Here is a 16203-nt window from a genome sequence, read left to right as displayed (position 1 = left end):
GATGGGACCGGAGAAGGAGTCACCCAGTACTAAGGAGTAACAGAATGCAGAAGTGACCTTGTACACTCAAGATAAGCTTTGCACTAACAAGAATGATGTGCAGCAGACTAACAGAGAAGGATAGCAACAGTTTATTCATTGGACAATGTAATGGTATGATAATTTACTAAGTACGTATCCTGAGGTATAAAAAAAACACCACTTGCTGATAACGGCAGAATGCGCCTTCTCCAACTAACACTGTTAGTTGCAAGTGTTACAATCCGGTAATAAAGAACCTTGATTTCGACTCAGTCTGGTGTCTGACTCACTCATTCATGAACAAAGCAGACCTAACACCCTTGAAACTTTACCCCCACCCCCCCCCAACCCAATGCACTAATTCATCTCCAACCTTCCTATGTTTTTGATGCGTGGAAGGAAACCGGTGCACCTGGAGGAAATCTGTACAAACAAGGGAGAACATACAAACTCCTTATCGACACTGCCAGATTAGAACCCAGGTCACTGGTGCTCTAAGTGTTGTGCTAACTACTGCGCCACCTGTGCCTCTGACCTTGACTTGTTAATTAATAATGTATGGCTATCAGCCTTGTTCACAAAAAAAAGGATAGTTTCAAAATAAGGAGTTGTCTCAGAGAGCCTTGGTGGGAAATGTCAAATGCATGAGTTTTCATATTATAGAGGAATTGCATCTTTTGGGGATCAGGCAGGAAAATGTTTGAGACCAAGATCAGAGTAACTAGGACAGAGCAGGATCTGTCCAATAAAGAGGTAGGGGGTGCCTCATTTCATGCATTTAAAAAACACAGATTTTTGAAAAATAGAGGAATTAAGGGTTCAGGAAACAGGCAAGTAAATAGAGCCGTGACCTCAGACTTGGGCACCAGATGGCCAACTCCTGCTCTTATTTCTTCTGTTTTTCTTCAGTCTTTCACTGCTCTTAATACTTTTCCTTATGCAGGTAATAAATTGTTTGTGGAGATTTTCACATTTTTCTATCTCTTCGTTAAGTCTTTCTTTCCCTCTCTCTTTAATTCACATGTTCAGGCAATTATCCCCGATACATCCTATTAACTTTTCTATTAATCTTTGGCTTTGATCTCAATCTTTAAATACGATATGGGGAAAAAGGCTATTAGTCTGTCAGTTGATGGAGAGTGCAGTTAACTGCTGTTAACTCCCAGTTCACATTTCCACCATTTATCCCACAATTGAAGATTGTGGGATAAATGTGAGCACTTGAGACAAGGTGCACCACTCCAGGAAGATTGAAACTATTTTTTTTAATATAAGAAGTGGCTTATTATGTATTTTTCCCCCCAAATTGTTATGTCTTGTCAAATCAATCTCCACCAAAATGCACTTTGATAATAAGGTATGAATTTGTCCTATTCTTGTGAAAATGTGGAAACCTGTTTGAAGTTTTGAAGCCGTGAAAATAATTTGGCAAAAACCTTTCTCTTTCTTGACATTCAAATGAAGAATGGCCATTGGTATTCTGTAGGCTTCACAGATTTGCTCATCCTTTCCTGCCCAATATTTTCTCAAGAGTTCCATGCAATCACATGATTGTAACTGAGCCCTTCCCCATGTTGAATGCGGCATTGCTTGACAACAATATTCCTTATTAAGAATGTGTTCTGGAAAGCTTTCTTGCCAATTTGATGTGTAATGCGAGAAGATTTGTTGCCAGTATGGCCTGAATATTAACTGAGTGTATTCTGATATTAGATACTGTGCCAAAGTAATTTGTTGGGCTGCAAAGTGTGAATTACAAAGATAGATCAACAAAATAGGCTGTGTTTTCAATTCAGCCAGTTAATTTGTGAGAAATTTCATGGGATTTTATCCTCAAAGCAACAAACTGGAAACCAAATCTATAGCCATTCAAAAGCCCAAGTGATGATAGCTTTTCTACATCAAATTAATTTCCTCTTCAAAGGATTCTGCAAGTCTTAGGAAAAGAGTTATTCCATGCTGATGACTTCTTATTGCATTTATGACCTTGAGATGAACATTAATGGTATCCCCCAAAATATTAATTTTCTTCATTAGTAAAGTCCAAGTATATGGTTAAGAATTTCCCAATGCAGATTGAACCCTTATTTCCAAATTTTGAATAAACATTTTCTAACCTGCTGTCCTCAAAAAAAAATCACTCTGAAGGTGGAGAATTTTCCAATATTTATTTTGACACTTGGTAATCTTCTCACCTTTTGCTTTATTTTTCTCTTCAAGTAGTTATCAAGCTATTTTGACTGGACTGCGATTTGATTAATCAATGTAATTTAATTTATTCCCAGTCCTTTATAGTGATCAATAGAAAATAGTAATGATCCATAATTTGGAAAATACAGCACACAAATGATGAGTCATGGCAGTAAAGTCATTGGGATAATGTCTATGTGTTTTACCAGTCAGTTAAATTTACGTTATTTACTTGCAATGCAAAAGTTTTAAAGTTGAATCCTAGAGAAAGAGATTATTCTTTTTATTTGTCTAGACATGATTTCTCATTTGAGAATAGATTTCTTTTATTGTTGGCACAATTACAAGGAAGAATGACTAAATTTAAGTATAAAGCAAGAATACTTTCTGATCATTCACCTCTTTTTTGTTCAACTTTAGAAGAAGGAAATATAACCTATAGATGAAGGTTTAAGACTGTGTTATTAAAAAGAATATTTTGGGTGTGTTAAAAGCATATATAAGAGGTCAAATAATAAGTTACTCAGCTAAAATTAAAATGGAATATACAATAGAGACAAATCAATTATAACAGGACATAAGTAAATTAGAAAAAAGATCTACAAAATAATCCTTCTGAAGTAAAGAAAAAAACAATTAATTAATAAAAAATTTCAATACTATCCAGACTTATGGAACAGAAAAATTAATTCAAAGAACTAAACATACATTTGGAAAAAGAGCTCATAAAGTTTTAGTATGGCAATTGAAAGCTGAACAGACATTAAGAGTCATTAATGCAGTTAAAAATTCTTTGGGGACTATTACATATAAACCACATATAAATGATGTATTCAGGGACTTTTATTCTGAATTATATCATTCATAATAAGTTTTTGATGAAAATACGATTGATACGTTTTTATCTCAAATTACTTTACCTAGTCTGAATGATGGGGAACAGAGAGGCTTGAATGTAGTATTAATAGTAAGAGAAATTAATGAGGTAATTAGTTAAAATGTAAAATAATAAATTGCCAGGAGAAGACAGATTTCCTGTATAATTTTATAAGAAATTTAAAGATCTTTTAATACCTCCATTTATTGAGGTGTTAAATTATGCTATAAAGGTACATTCTCTGCCAGATCCTATTTAATGGCAATTATTTCAGTAATTCCAAAAAAAAGATAGAGGTCCAGTATCTTGTTGAGCAATTTCATTTTTAAATGTAGATTATAAAATATTAGCTCAAACATTAGCAAACAGATTTGCAAAATATTGACCAAAATTAATACATATGGATCAAATTGGATTTGTTAAGGGTCAGAAAACTGGATAATATAGCGAGGCTTCTTAGTTTAATACATTTGGTTCGAAAAAGGGGAGATATAAGTGTGGCAGTTACTTTGGATGCTGATAGATTAGAATGGGATTTTGCTCTTTAAAGTTTTCGAGAAATGAAACTTGGGTTCAAATTTTATAGATCAGGTTAGAATGATGTATAAAAAAACCTATTGCAAAAGTAGTGACAAATGGACAGATTTCAACATCATTTGAATTAACGAGATCAAGTAGACAAGATCGTCCATTGTCACCAGCTTTATTTGTTTTAGCAATAGAACTGTTAGCTGAATTAAGACAAGATTCAAAGATTGTGGCTATTAAGGTTAAACAAAAAGAATAAAAAATAAATTTATTTGCAGATAATGTTTTGATTTATTTAAAGATTCTTTAAATTCTTTGCAACAAATTAAAATTAGAATTAAAGAATATGGAGATATATCGGGATATGAAAGAAATTTGGAGAACAGTGAGAGTATGTCTGGTTAATGAAGATTATCAGAAATGTAAGGAAATAATTGATCTAGATGGCTAGATTTTGGAATAAAATATTTAGATTCATGTGCAATCAGATTTGACAAAAATATTTAAATTCAATTATTTATTTTTATTAAAGAAAATTAAATAAGATTTGAAAGAATGGAATATGTTACCTATTACTTTGGTGGGTCGAGTAAATTGTGTTAAAATGAATGTTTTTCCTTGAATACAATATTTACCTCAATCGATTTCAATTTCAATTCCTCAAAAAAAATTAAGGAATTAAATGGTTGTGTTAGAAAATTTTTATGGAAAGGAAAAATGGCTAGAGTTTCTTTGGAGAAATTGATGTGGAAATATGATTTAGGAGGTTTACAGCTCCCCAATTTTATAAAGTATTATAAAGCAGCACATTGAGATTTATTAATGTAATGTATGAGTTAATGTTCCAGAATGGGTATATATAGAACTTGATAAAATAGGAGAAACTGATCCACAACATTTTATTTATAAATGGACCGAAAGATTGTTAATAACAAATAAAGGAACACCCATGATTAAACATTTAATTGAATTTTGGAATAGAATTGATAAAGAGATTGGAGGAAGAGGTTTAATGTCTGGAAGATCACCTTTATTTCAAAATAGACATTCTATTTTCTATGGAATTTTATTTTAATTTACAAAATTGTGGTATTAAGAAAATGAAAGTTTGTTTTGAAGCTGGGAAATATATTTTAGTAGAATGAAGAAAAATTTAACATATTGGAAAATACAAAATTTTATTATTATCGTTAAGAGATTTTTTTGTGAAATCTTTGGTCAAGATTTTGTATTACCAATGGACACAGAAGTTGAACTATTATTAACTAAAGAGATGTAAAGAGATTTATTTCTGAGATGTATAAATTATTACAAAAGAAGATTTGAAAAGAGGGAGTTCATAAATCAAGATATAAATAAGCAAATAGATGAACGTAGATGGATTCAGATATGTAGAGGGAGTAGGAAAAGTACAATAAATGTGAGATATTGGTTAGTTCAATATAATTTTATTCAAAAGTTATATTTAACACCACAAAAGTTACATAACATGAATTATACTTCTTCAGATTTATGTTTTAGATGTGGACAAAAAGTTGTTACTTTATTGCATTCGACTTTCCAGTGTTTTACAATTGAAGCTTTTTATCTTGATTTGGGTAATTTATTAGAACAAAAAATTGGAGTGAGATTCCCACAGGATCCAATATTATTTTTATTGGGAGATGTTAGGGGAAATAAACCTAAATTAAACTTGAATATGTATCAAGTAAAATTTGTTATAATTGCTTTGGCAATAGCTAGAAAATGTATTGCTATAATTTGGAAGTCGGATATTTATTTTGGAATGGATTGGTGGAATACAAAAGTTCAGACTTGTATTCCCCTTGAGAAAATTACTTATAATTTAAGAGATAAATGTTATATATTTTGTGAAAAATTGAGCCCATATTTACAAACTGTTGGTATTAAAATTTAGATACAACTTGAACATTCACTTTCTCCTTTCGGTCTCTATGAATATATTTATATAAAAGTATTGGAAACTGAAGCACTCAGTGGTGGTTTTCTTGTCCTTTTTTTTTTAGTTTGTAGAGGGTTGGGTGAAAGGGAGTTGGGGGGGTGGATTTTTTTATAAAAGACCACATGTATTTAAGTTTGGAATATTGTTATAGGTTTGTTAAGTGGTTTTATATTCAATAAAATTATTAAAACTGAGATTATTCTGAGTGGCTTCATATCCAACAAATTATCAGAGAGTTGTATGTAAGAACTGTGTCTAGTGTCTGATCATGGATAAGAGTCTAACACACTTTGCAATGTTTGAATTGACAGCTATTTGAAAATCTCTTTCTGATAAGACACTGCCAAGAAGTTTTGGACTTTTCTGCTAGTTCTGAATATTTGTGGTACAATTTGTTTAATATATTGCAGATGTCTTCACTTCTAACTCGAAACTAGTTTTTTGGGTTTTGCCTATGGAACATTATTGAAGACTTGTTACAGATTTAACATTGCAATAGTTTGTTTATTTCTGAAACAATGACCATATTTTGCTGGCATGACATTAGCTAGCTTTATTCTAGCATATTTCAGCTTAATGTTTGTAATTTTTTCCTGCAATTTGTCAAAATTCATTGGTGATAATGAAGTAGGATCTGGATGAATAACAGAGTTAATAAGTGGGAAGAAGATTTGATTGAGAAAGACAAAATAGACAAAGAACAACAAGCTAATAATCTGTTGTAAAAACTCTTAAAACATTCAAAACTTGGTGGAGTGAGATTCCACATATATAATTGTTCATGTCCCAGGCAAAAGAGATTAACAGTAATTAACAATCATTACATTGTCTGAAAAGTGCTTGGTATATTGATTGCCAGATGTAGCTTTCTGCATTGATTTTAATGGGTAATTACTGAGCAAATGCTGCAAATTCCTGAAGCTCATGATGATATGAGCTTTGTTGGAGAATCTAATGACAGGACAATGTGGCCTGTGGCCATTTGCAATTTGTGAGGTTGCTTTATGTGATGTGTTTTTATAATAGTGAGTGTAATTTAAGTGTCATTATTTGTGAAGCAAAATCTGGTTCCATATGGTGCAGGCTGTCTTAACTTTCAATTACAGAAAGTGGAGAATTCTTTGAGTGGAATCTTTAAAATAATGAAACATTTGATGGGATAGATGTTCTCAGTTTGTCTTACTGAAGAGTTTCAACCTGAAGCGTCAACAGTTCCTTCCCCTCCCCAAAATGATGCAGCTTGACCTCCTGAGTTCTTTCAGTAGATTGATTTTTTTTTGTTGCTCCAGGTTCCAGCTGTGTGAGAGAAAGGTTGTCACAAAAAAAGAACACAATGACTTCAGGAGAAATTTCTTCCCTCTAACAATTTTAAGAAAGCAGAATTATCCACCACCAAGTAGTAGAGGCAAATAGCAAACTTGCATCCAAGGTGACCACTGATAAATACTTGAGGAGGGAGGAACAGGAGGGGGGGGGGCTGATGAACAAAAAAGGGTGAGAGAGGACTTCAGCAGAACAGAAATGCAGGCAAAGTCCAGTGAGACAGAATAGGATACAAAAGGCAAAGACAATTGAAGCAGAATTAGCCATCATGGTTCAACTATCCCATGACTCAGTTCCTCTTTCTCTGTCACCCATGGCCCTCAATATTCCAATCTTCCAAAAATACTATTTCATTTTATGTACCTTCAATTTACTCTGAAACTACACCCTGAAGTCAATCGCTGACTATTTAAAATTCACATTATGTCAAAATGAAAATATTAATGAGCCCACTTTAGTTTTCTTTCTCCTTTGTGGAACCATAGAACATTACAGCCCTGAAACAGGCCCTTCAGCCCATCTCATCTGTTTTATACTACCTGAACTATTTTATACTCCCTCATACATTCACCTGCATCCAGATCGTAGCCCTCCATACCCCTCCCAATCATGTCCCTGCCCAAATTTTTATTAAATGTTAAAATTGAGTCTGCATTCACCTCTTCAGATGGCAGATCATTCCACATTTCTTCTACTAGTTTATTGAAATTCTTGGAAAACACAAAAAAATACAGAATCTGGAATTCTGAAACAAAACAGAAACAGCTGGAAACACTCAACAGGCCAACCAGCATCTGTGGAGAGAGAAAAACAGTGTTCAAGATAGAAGGTCCTATATTAGACCTTTCCCTTTTCCAGAGATTTTTCCTGCTGTTGTTCAAATTTTCCTTTTTTGGGGGGATGAGCCTCCTTGCTGGCATTCGGCAGAGATTACCAAGCTGTATTCTCGTTGTAGTGTTGGAGGATAGATGGATTTTTTTTTATCAGGTCTTCACACTCACAATTTGTCCACTAATAAAATAAAAACCTTTCTCTTTCCAGGACACAGGCAGAAAATAAAATTTTGTGGGGGGGAAAAAAAACCACACACACACTGGGATGCATGTTAACAGCAAGTGGCTGAGTCGTTCAAGTTCAAGCTTATTATCATGCATCAAAATGCAGTGATAGAGATTTGTTTTGTGAGCAAACCAACAGACTCCTCATTATTGTATAACAAGTAAGAGTACAAAAATGCAGTTACATAGAGAGTGAGATCATTTGGCACAGAGCAAAAGCAACGTTGTTTTACTATTTTGGGGATCATTTTAGAGTCTGATAATGGTGGGAAAGAAACTGGCATTCAGTCTGGTGCATGGTCTCATACTTGTGAATATACAGTTAAAATTCAGTTGTTATTTATTTATTCAGAATTGTATATTTTCAATGTTTTTGACATCAACATTTAACTGAAGAAGGAAAATGGTGCTTCATGACTTTTGGGAGAAATTATTGAGCTAATTCAGCCAAGAAATTGCTAATTTTGGATGATACACTTTGGATCATGGTGTCGATTAACCAGTGGGAATTAAGTGAATCAATATTTCATTCACAGAGTTGTGTTTATTGGTTCTCCTTAAGTTTACAAGAGGGTACAAGGTAAGATACAGCAGGAAAGAGAGAGAAGGAAAGTCAAGAGATAGCAATGTCAGCTTTCATCCTGTTGATTAACCTTTTTTTTGAGACATTTTATCCACGACACGTTTTAGCTTTGGTGGCTTTGAAATACATGATCCTGCCTGCAAATGCATTGTATTAACGTCAACACCCTGAATTTATGACAGTTAAAATTGTGTCTGATGACTTGACTTTGTTTCACCAAGTCAATTTAATTTTAGATTTAAAATAATATTGGCATACTATTTGAATTGAATTTTAATTCCTTTCGGTCATATGCCAGTTCATTAATATTTCTCTTTCTGCAAAATCACCTTTGCATTCATGCCAGATTTAATTTTTCAGTTCACTTGTTCTGTTATCAGCAGTAGAGGGAGAAACCTGCCCCCATGTCATCCTCAATGCATCCTATTACATCTCAATGCCATTTCAATTTTCATCCACTTTATTGATACAAATTGATAAGGAAATCAGCTGCCTCCAGCCATATTAATCAATCTAGTGACACTTTGGACTGATGAGTATGGCATATCTTGGCAAATCCCTTCAGAATGCAAGAAATTAGTTTCAAAGTCATACTTCACAAAGGCCAAATCTGTGACTCTAAAAACAGAAAATAAACTCCATGGGTAATGGTTGAATTATCCTCAGTGTAAGTGCTGGAGACATTTATATATTTATAATTAGATGGCATGGGAATTAATGAAATATCTTTACGCTACAGGTATCAACTGTGAGATCAACATAAATGAATGTCACTCGTCTCCCTGTCTCCACAAAGCAACTTGCATCGACCTCATTACTAGTTATGAATGTATGTGCCTGGCTGGTTTCACTGGTGAGTTTCTCCATTCTGCAATATTTTCTGCCTGAGCCATTAGCTCTCGCCTCTTTGTACTGTATCCGCTTGTGATGTATTCTCTCTGCTCCAACCTTCCTTTTCAAATCAAAATGCATCCGAGATAAAATGTCAAAGGCACTGGCCTGACCCAAAGCTAATTCCAACATTCCCAAAATTAATCTCAAAAGTAAACCACCCCAAGGGAAGATTATCATCTGTTTAATGATGCTGAATCGATGTGGTGGTGGACAAAATAAATCAATTCGGGCAATAATTTGTGTCATTTTCTGTTTTGTCTGATCCCATCCTGCGTCTCTCCCTGATTGATAAATCCTTTTTTTTTCTCCTCTTCAACTGCCAACCTTTTCTTTAAGGAGAAAATTGTGAAACTGACATAGACGACTGTGCCTCAGACCCCTGTGAAAACAGAGGCACATGCATCGACCTACCCGGTAATTACTTCTGCCATTGTGCACCTCCATTTAAAGGTAATGAACACTGAGGGAGAAGAAAATGCAAATGTAATTAACTTCAGAAAGCATTCCCAACAGTTGTCTGAGCTGATTTCGCTCTTCTAACATCATTATTAAGCAGCTGTTCGTGTAACCAAGTGACAGAGGGGAAAAAATGGGTTGAATTAATTTGAAGTCTAAGAAGGTTGCAGGGTAAAATACTGCAGACTTTTACACCTATATTGCAAACAGAATTTAGTTCCTGTGTAGCATTGAGTGTTCCAAGTATCTTTATCTACAACAAATAATGAGCAAGGTGGTCAGCTGGGAATGATAAATAACACTAATAGCAGGTAGCTTAATGCATTTTAAATCATAGGGCAGGATGGATTTGGACCAGAGTCATCTTAGTCCGGGTTCAGTTGGAAGTAAGCTTACCGCTCAGTCAAATGGGTGGCTATGCAAATAACTTGGCACAGAAGCCAAGATAGACTCTCCAAAGCAGCCCTCACAGGAGGGAACAGTGCACTTCTGACATAATCTCTGAGAGGATACTTTAAAACCAAGGCTTATGAAACTTCCCAAGTGGAGATTAAGAGTGTTTGAGGAGGAATGGAATGTCTGGTCATTTATCCCCTTACCTGTTGATGTTATGCAGATTGACTGCTGTATTTCTTGACCATTGTGGCAGCTTCACTTTGGCATTCCCTCATGTGCTGAAAGGTGTGGAAAAAATGTACGTTCATTCTTATCTGCAAACACTGACAAAATATTTCTTCTACTATACATCCTATTCAATCAAAACTGTGTCTGCCACATCCAGACCCATGTCCACATCACATCTGAGGCACACTTATCTCTTTCTTGAACCAGTCCTCTGCTAATCTCATTTTGCAACCCTGGAGGTAAATGATTACACTGCAAAACAGCCCATTGGTTTTGGTGTAGAGCCAGAAGGATCAGCCCTGCTTTCATCAGTGATTTGGGTAAAAATCGGGGTTATTTGCTGATAATTGTACAATGCTCAGTTCTATTCACAATTCCTCAGCAAATGAAGCAGTCCATAGCAATATGCAACAAGACCTCGACAACAACATAGTATGAGATGATAAGTGATGCCACAAAGGTACAACAACAGTCAACCCACCTTGGCATTCACTGGCATTGCCAAGTGCTGGGCCTCACCATTAACTAGAAGGTAACCTACAACAATCCATATACAAAATCTGTCTGGATATGCCATGATGAATAACTTACTTGACACCCCAATGTGATCTACAAGAATTATGCCAGGAATATGATGGATGCTCTCTACTTAACTGGATGAGTGCAACACCATTTGAATAAGTTCAGCCCTATTCAGGGCAAAGCAAGCTGGTTGGCTGGGACATCACTCATCACCCAAGGCATTAATTTCTTCCACTGTTGACTTACAATGGCTGCAGTGCTATCTACAAGGTGTCCTGCAATTATTCACCAAGCCTACTCTAACACAAAACCGTGACCTCTGAATCAAAGGCATCCAGATGGGCCTCTATCCCAACCATCTCCCCACAGATTTCCTTTGGTCTTTTAGATCAGGGAACATAGATACAGAAAGGCGGAAGTTGCAGTGTTACTCCTGTCCCTCCAAACTTATTTTGTTTCCTTTATCAGCATTTTCCTTTGCCTTTGTTACCTACCTCAACCCAATGATCCCCACAGATCTCTGTATTCTTCCAGTTTTAACCTTGGGCACATTCCCAGTTTGTGATCCTCAATGTGCAGCCATGACTTCAGCTGAATTCTGGAATTTTCTTCCCGTCTCTTCGCCTTTTTGGTCTTTAAAACAGGCCTAATGAATCCATACCAAATGTCAAGCAACCATCTGAACTCATGACATTTTATTTTCCCGACTTTCAATCAGATGGGTCCAGATTTAGCCACTCACCTACAAACCTATGGCAACTTGTAGTGATCAATTAACTTACCAACTCATATATCATTGGAATATGGGATGAAAACAGAACACCAGGAGGAAACCAAGAAGTTCACACTGAGACTGGGCAAACTTGGTGCCGAAAATCCAATCAGTCAGGATTGAATGCTGAATACTGGCTCTGTAACTCAGCAGCTCTCATCGATGAGCTCCTGTATTACCCATTTTTTAATTTGTTCCTTAACCCCCCCACCATTTTAACTAAGCTTTTTGCGCTTTGATTTGTCCAATCCCTTTACATTTCTATTCCCCACACAGAAGGCCTCAAAGCTCTTTGCTTTTTCCTGGACCTTGGACCTGAGCAGTCACATTCCACCACCACCCTTCTCTGCCTGGCAGAACTTGTCATCACCCTTAACAATTTTTCCTTTAACTCATGAGGGAGTGGGATCAGATGAAAGGAGTAGCCATGGGTACCCCCATGGGGCCCAGCTATCCCTGCCTGCTTGTGGGTTTTGTGGAGTAAAAGATGGTAAAGCCAAAACAGGCAAGTGCCCCCCAACTCTTCCTCCAGTACATTGACGACTACATCGGGGCGGCCTCATCCACCCATGATGAGCTCGTCAATTTCATCAATTTCATGGCCTTTTCTGCCCTGACCTCAAACTCACCTGGTCCATCTCTGATAACACTCTCCCTTTTTTGGATCTCTCTGTCTCCATCTCAGGAGAAAGACTCTCCACTGACATTTATTACAAACCCTCTAACTCTCTCAACTACCTGGACTACTCATCCTTACACCCTGTCCCCTGCAGGGACTCCATCCCATTCTCTAAATTTTTCTGTCTCTGCCGCATCTGCTCCCAAGATGAGGTCTTCCAGTCCACAGTCTCTGAAATGTCTGCCTTCTTCCACAAACATGGCTTCCCCTCCAGCACTATTAACTCGGCCGCCACCTGCATCTCCACCATTCCCTGCTCACCTGCCATAGCCCCCCCACCCCTAGAAACAATGAACACAGAATCACCCTCATCCTCACCTACTACCCCACCAGCCTCGCATCCAACACGTTATCTGCCGGAATTTCCAGCACTTACTATAGGACCCCACCACCAGACACATTTTTTCTTCTCCTCCCCTCTCAGCCTTCCATAGGGACCACTCCCTCGTGCACTCTTCCCTCCCCACCCATCAACCCCCTTGCACCTTCCACTGTGGTTGTAGGAGGTATAATACCTGCACCCACACCTCTTCCCTCAGCATGGTCTGAGGTCCCAAACAGACCTTTCAGGTGAAGCAACATTTCACCTGTACCTCCAAAGAACTCAGTTACTGCACCCTTTGTGGCCTTCTCTACATCGGAGAGGCTGGTCACAGATTAGGAGATCGCTTCGCCCAGCAACTCCTCTCCATCTGCAACAAAAGCGACCTCCCCATAGCCAACCATTTCAATTCTGAGTCACATTCTCAAGCTCACATGTCTGTCCATGGCTTTTCACACTACCCCACCCTGACCACCCACAGATTGGAGGTACAACATCTCATTTTTTGTCTGGGCACCCTCCAACCCCTGGGCATGAATAGTGAGTTCACTGCATTCCATTAATCAGCCTGCCTTTCCCCCCCTCCCCCCCCCCTTTTAACTCATCATTCCAGTTCGTACTTCCTTTCTCTCTCCACCTAGCCTAGTTTCCTTCCCCCCACTTCCTGCGGTGTTCCCCCCCCCCACCTATCATCTCCCACCCTCACCACCCCCTACCCCCTTCCCCCATTTTTTGGACATCTCTCATGTTCCCCCACACCTTGATGAAGGGCTCAAGCCCGAAACGTTGATCTATCTTTACCTTTGCTACATAAAGGTACTGTTTGACCTGCTGAGTTTCTCCAGAATTTATGCTTATTTTTTCACTTAACCACCATGTCAACAGAATCCTGTGTTTTACCTTTGATTGGTCATGTTCCTGGTAAGTTAAAGGTATTATTATTTGATGAGATGGTTAAGAACTGAGGATGAGGTTCAAGTTATTTCCTTTTATTTGCTGCAATCATGAGATCATGAGCTAAAATAATGTTATCATAAATGAAGTTTTCAGCACTTTTATTGTCTTGCTGTACAATGAGTGATGTGAGATTATTGTCATATAGTATACATATATACTGTGTGTGTGTGTGTGTGTGTATACAATCTACTTGCTGAAGCCACACATGTACACAAAATACATTTACAGAAAATAGATGATCCCTGGTAACATTTCATTGCAGTTTACATTCCTCACAAAAGCAGTAAGAACCTTTGGAGCCAATGGAGATGTTGACATGAAGAAGAACATTTCCATTTTTACAGCAGGCAACCACACTCCTGGAAAGAAGACAAAAGTGTTTCTTGCATTTTGAATCCTTTTATTACTTTCTTTGGAATGAGCGGGCCATTTGGTTTAATTCTGACTGCTTCATAATCCCATGTAGTTGCCCTCACCTCCCTTATAGCAAGAAGGGCCATTTTCATGAGATGGAAAGATGCTGGCCCTCCCACTCACATTCAATGGATGTCCGATATGATGGCATGTCTGGCTTTGGAATAAATTAGGTGTTCCACTACTGAAATAAATCTTTATTTTTTAATGGAGTTATTTTCTTAATTACTTTCAAAATTTGTAAGATTATCTAGTTTTTGAACTCAATGTTTACCTTCCTTTTTTATTGTTAGTAGTGAACTGTTTGTGTTAGTCAGTAGCCTCCAAAGGGAGGGGATTGAGTTAGATATTTAGTACGGTGTTTGCCTTTTTTATCTTTCTTATTATGTAACATAGTCCTATTTGGTATGGATATCTTGGTATACAAGATTTGTTAATACTTTATTTTATTCTTATGTACCTCCGGAACATTTATTTGATAAAACTAACAAAAAAAAATTGAAATAGGATTATAAATTGATACAAGATGCAACTTATCAAAGCATAAAAATGGATCTTTTGAAATTTATATTCACACAGTTATCAAAGTGTAAAACATAAAAGGCTTTCTGAAAAGCCTGGTAGTGTCAGAAAAAGGTTAGGTAGGAATAAGAATAAAACTATGTTCTGGCAGAATGAAATGAAAATTTCTGCAGAAAAACATCAGGAAAGGGAAACTTAAAACTGGTCAAGGACAACATTTTTCATAATGCATTAAGATTCTGGATAAAATCATTAACATTTTCTGAGTTTTGATGTGGAAATTGTAGGTTTAAAAATCAAGCCTACTCTCTCCCTAGGACTGTTATAACAAGCATCCTACTTAACACCAACATAGTGGAAAAATTCAACAATTCATGCACATGCTTAGAAAGTAAAGGGTAACCAGTGTTTCAGGCCTGGGCCTTCCCTCAGCCATATCTCTATGAGTTCTGCACAGATGATGAATGATCTGCTGAATTTCTCCAGCATGTTTGTGTATTGGCCTCGACCCCAGCATCTGTAGACTTTCTTGTTTAACTCTATGTCTTGACACTTAATGCTCAAATGAGGAACTAGAGGGATGCCTGTGTCACTTTGGGCTGTGCTGGTGATTACTTGACCATGTTTCCATTAACCTGACCTTTTGACAGAAACCTGTTGCTGGAAAAACCATTCTTCAAATACTCAAGGATAACTTTAAGGACATTTAACTCAGGCATGTCTCACAGATTACCTAAGTCCCTACCAACAATAAGTATAATATTCAGAATGCCTGAACTGCTCTGAAGTCTCCCATACATGTATAAGGACTGTTGGCTTTTCCACCAGTGTGATAGTACAGATTCTATCACCAATGTGTATATGTATAGATTGTAGTGTAGGATGATCGTGATTGGCTGAAAGCATAGCCATGCCTACTGGCAGGTCTTATAGGGTTGCTCCTAGCCAGACCAGGTCATTCTGGACTGGTCGACCAACATCTAATACGCTCCAGTCTTCCAGTTAATAAAAGCCTTGGTTTAGATCAACAAGCCTTTGATTCTTTCGAATGCGCTCTACAATTTTATTAACCAGAAAGTTTTAAAGGGATGGAGTGTATGCTATGGCTGGAACACCTCGACATCGACCCACAGTCGGCTTTAAGCACTGGGTGAGGTGCTTCGAAACATACTTACAGCTCTCTGACCCTGCTGTGATAGACGACAGCCATCGACAACTAATATTGATGACTATGGTGTCCTCGAGAGTCTACTAGAGCATCCAGGACATGACCACTTACGCCACAGCCATGAAGGTGCTGAAAGGTCTCTACGAGCGACTGGTGAACAGGGTCTACTCTCGGTACAAACTAGCGACAAGGAGGCAACAGCCCGGTCGGTGAGTCCTGTAGAGCTTATATTCAAGCACTAAGGGCAATGGGCAGGGACTGTGCCTGCACAGACAAAACTGCTGTGGAGACCACAGACTATCTCATTTGGGATGCCTACATGGCCGGGGT

The 16203-nt window shown here is 37.3% G+C and overlaps 1 protein-coding gene across 1 annotated transcript in view; it reads left to right on the top strand.

Annotated features, from left to right (window-relative positions):
* eys (eyes shut homolog) overlaps window positions 1-16203 on the top strand; it is a 986043-nt gene that overhangs the window by 21337 nt on the left and 948503 nt on the right. The window contains exons 4-5 of the mRNA XM_069886108.1: window positions 9283-9396; window positions 9774-9887. Of these exons, the coding sequence (XP_069742209.1) occupies window positions 9283-9396; window positions 9774-9887 (228 nt within the window). The remainder of the gene's footprint in view (window positions 1-9282; window positions 9397-9773; window positions 9888-16203) is intronic.

Source organism: Narcine bancroftii, chromosome 6, assembly GCF_036971445.1.
Source record: "Narcine bancroftii isolate sNarBan1 chromosome 6, sNarBan1.hap1, whole genome shotgun sequence".
Taxonomy (NCBI): domain Eukaryota; kingdom Metazoa; phylum Chordata; class Chondrichthyes; order Torpediniformes; family Narcinidae; genus Narcine; species Narcine bancroftii.
Note: the sequence above shows the minus strand (reverse complement) of the source record. Positions and strands in the feature narration are given on the sequence as shown.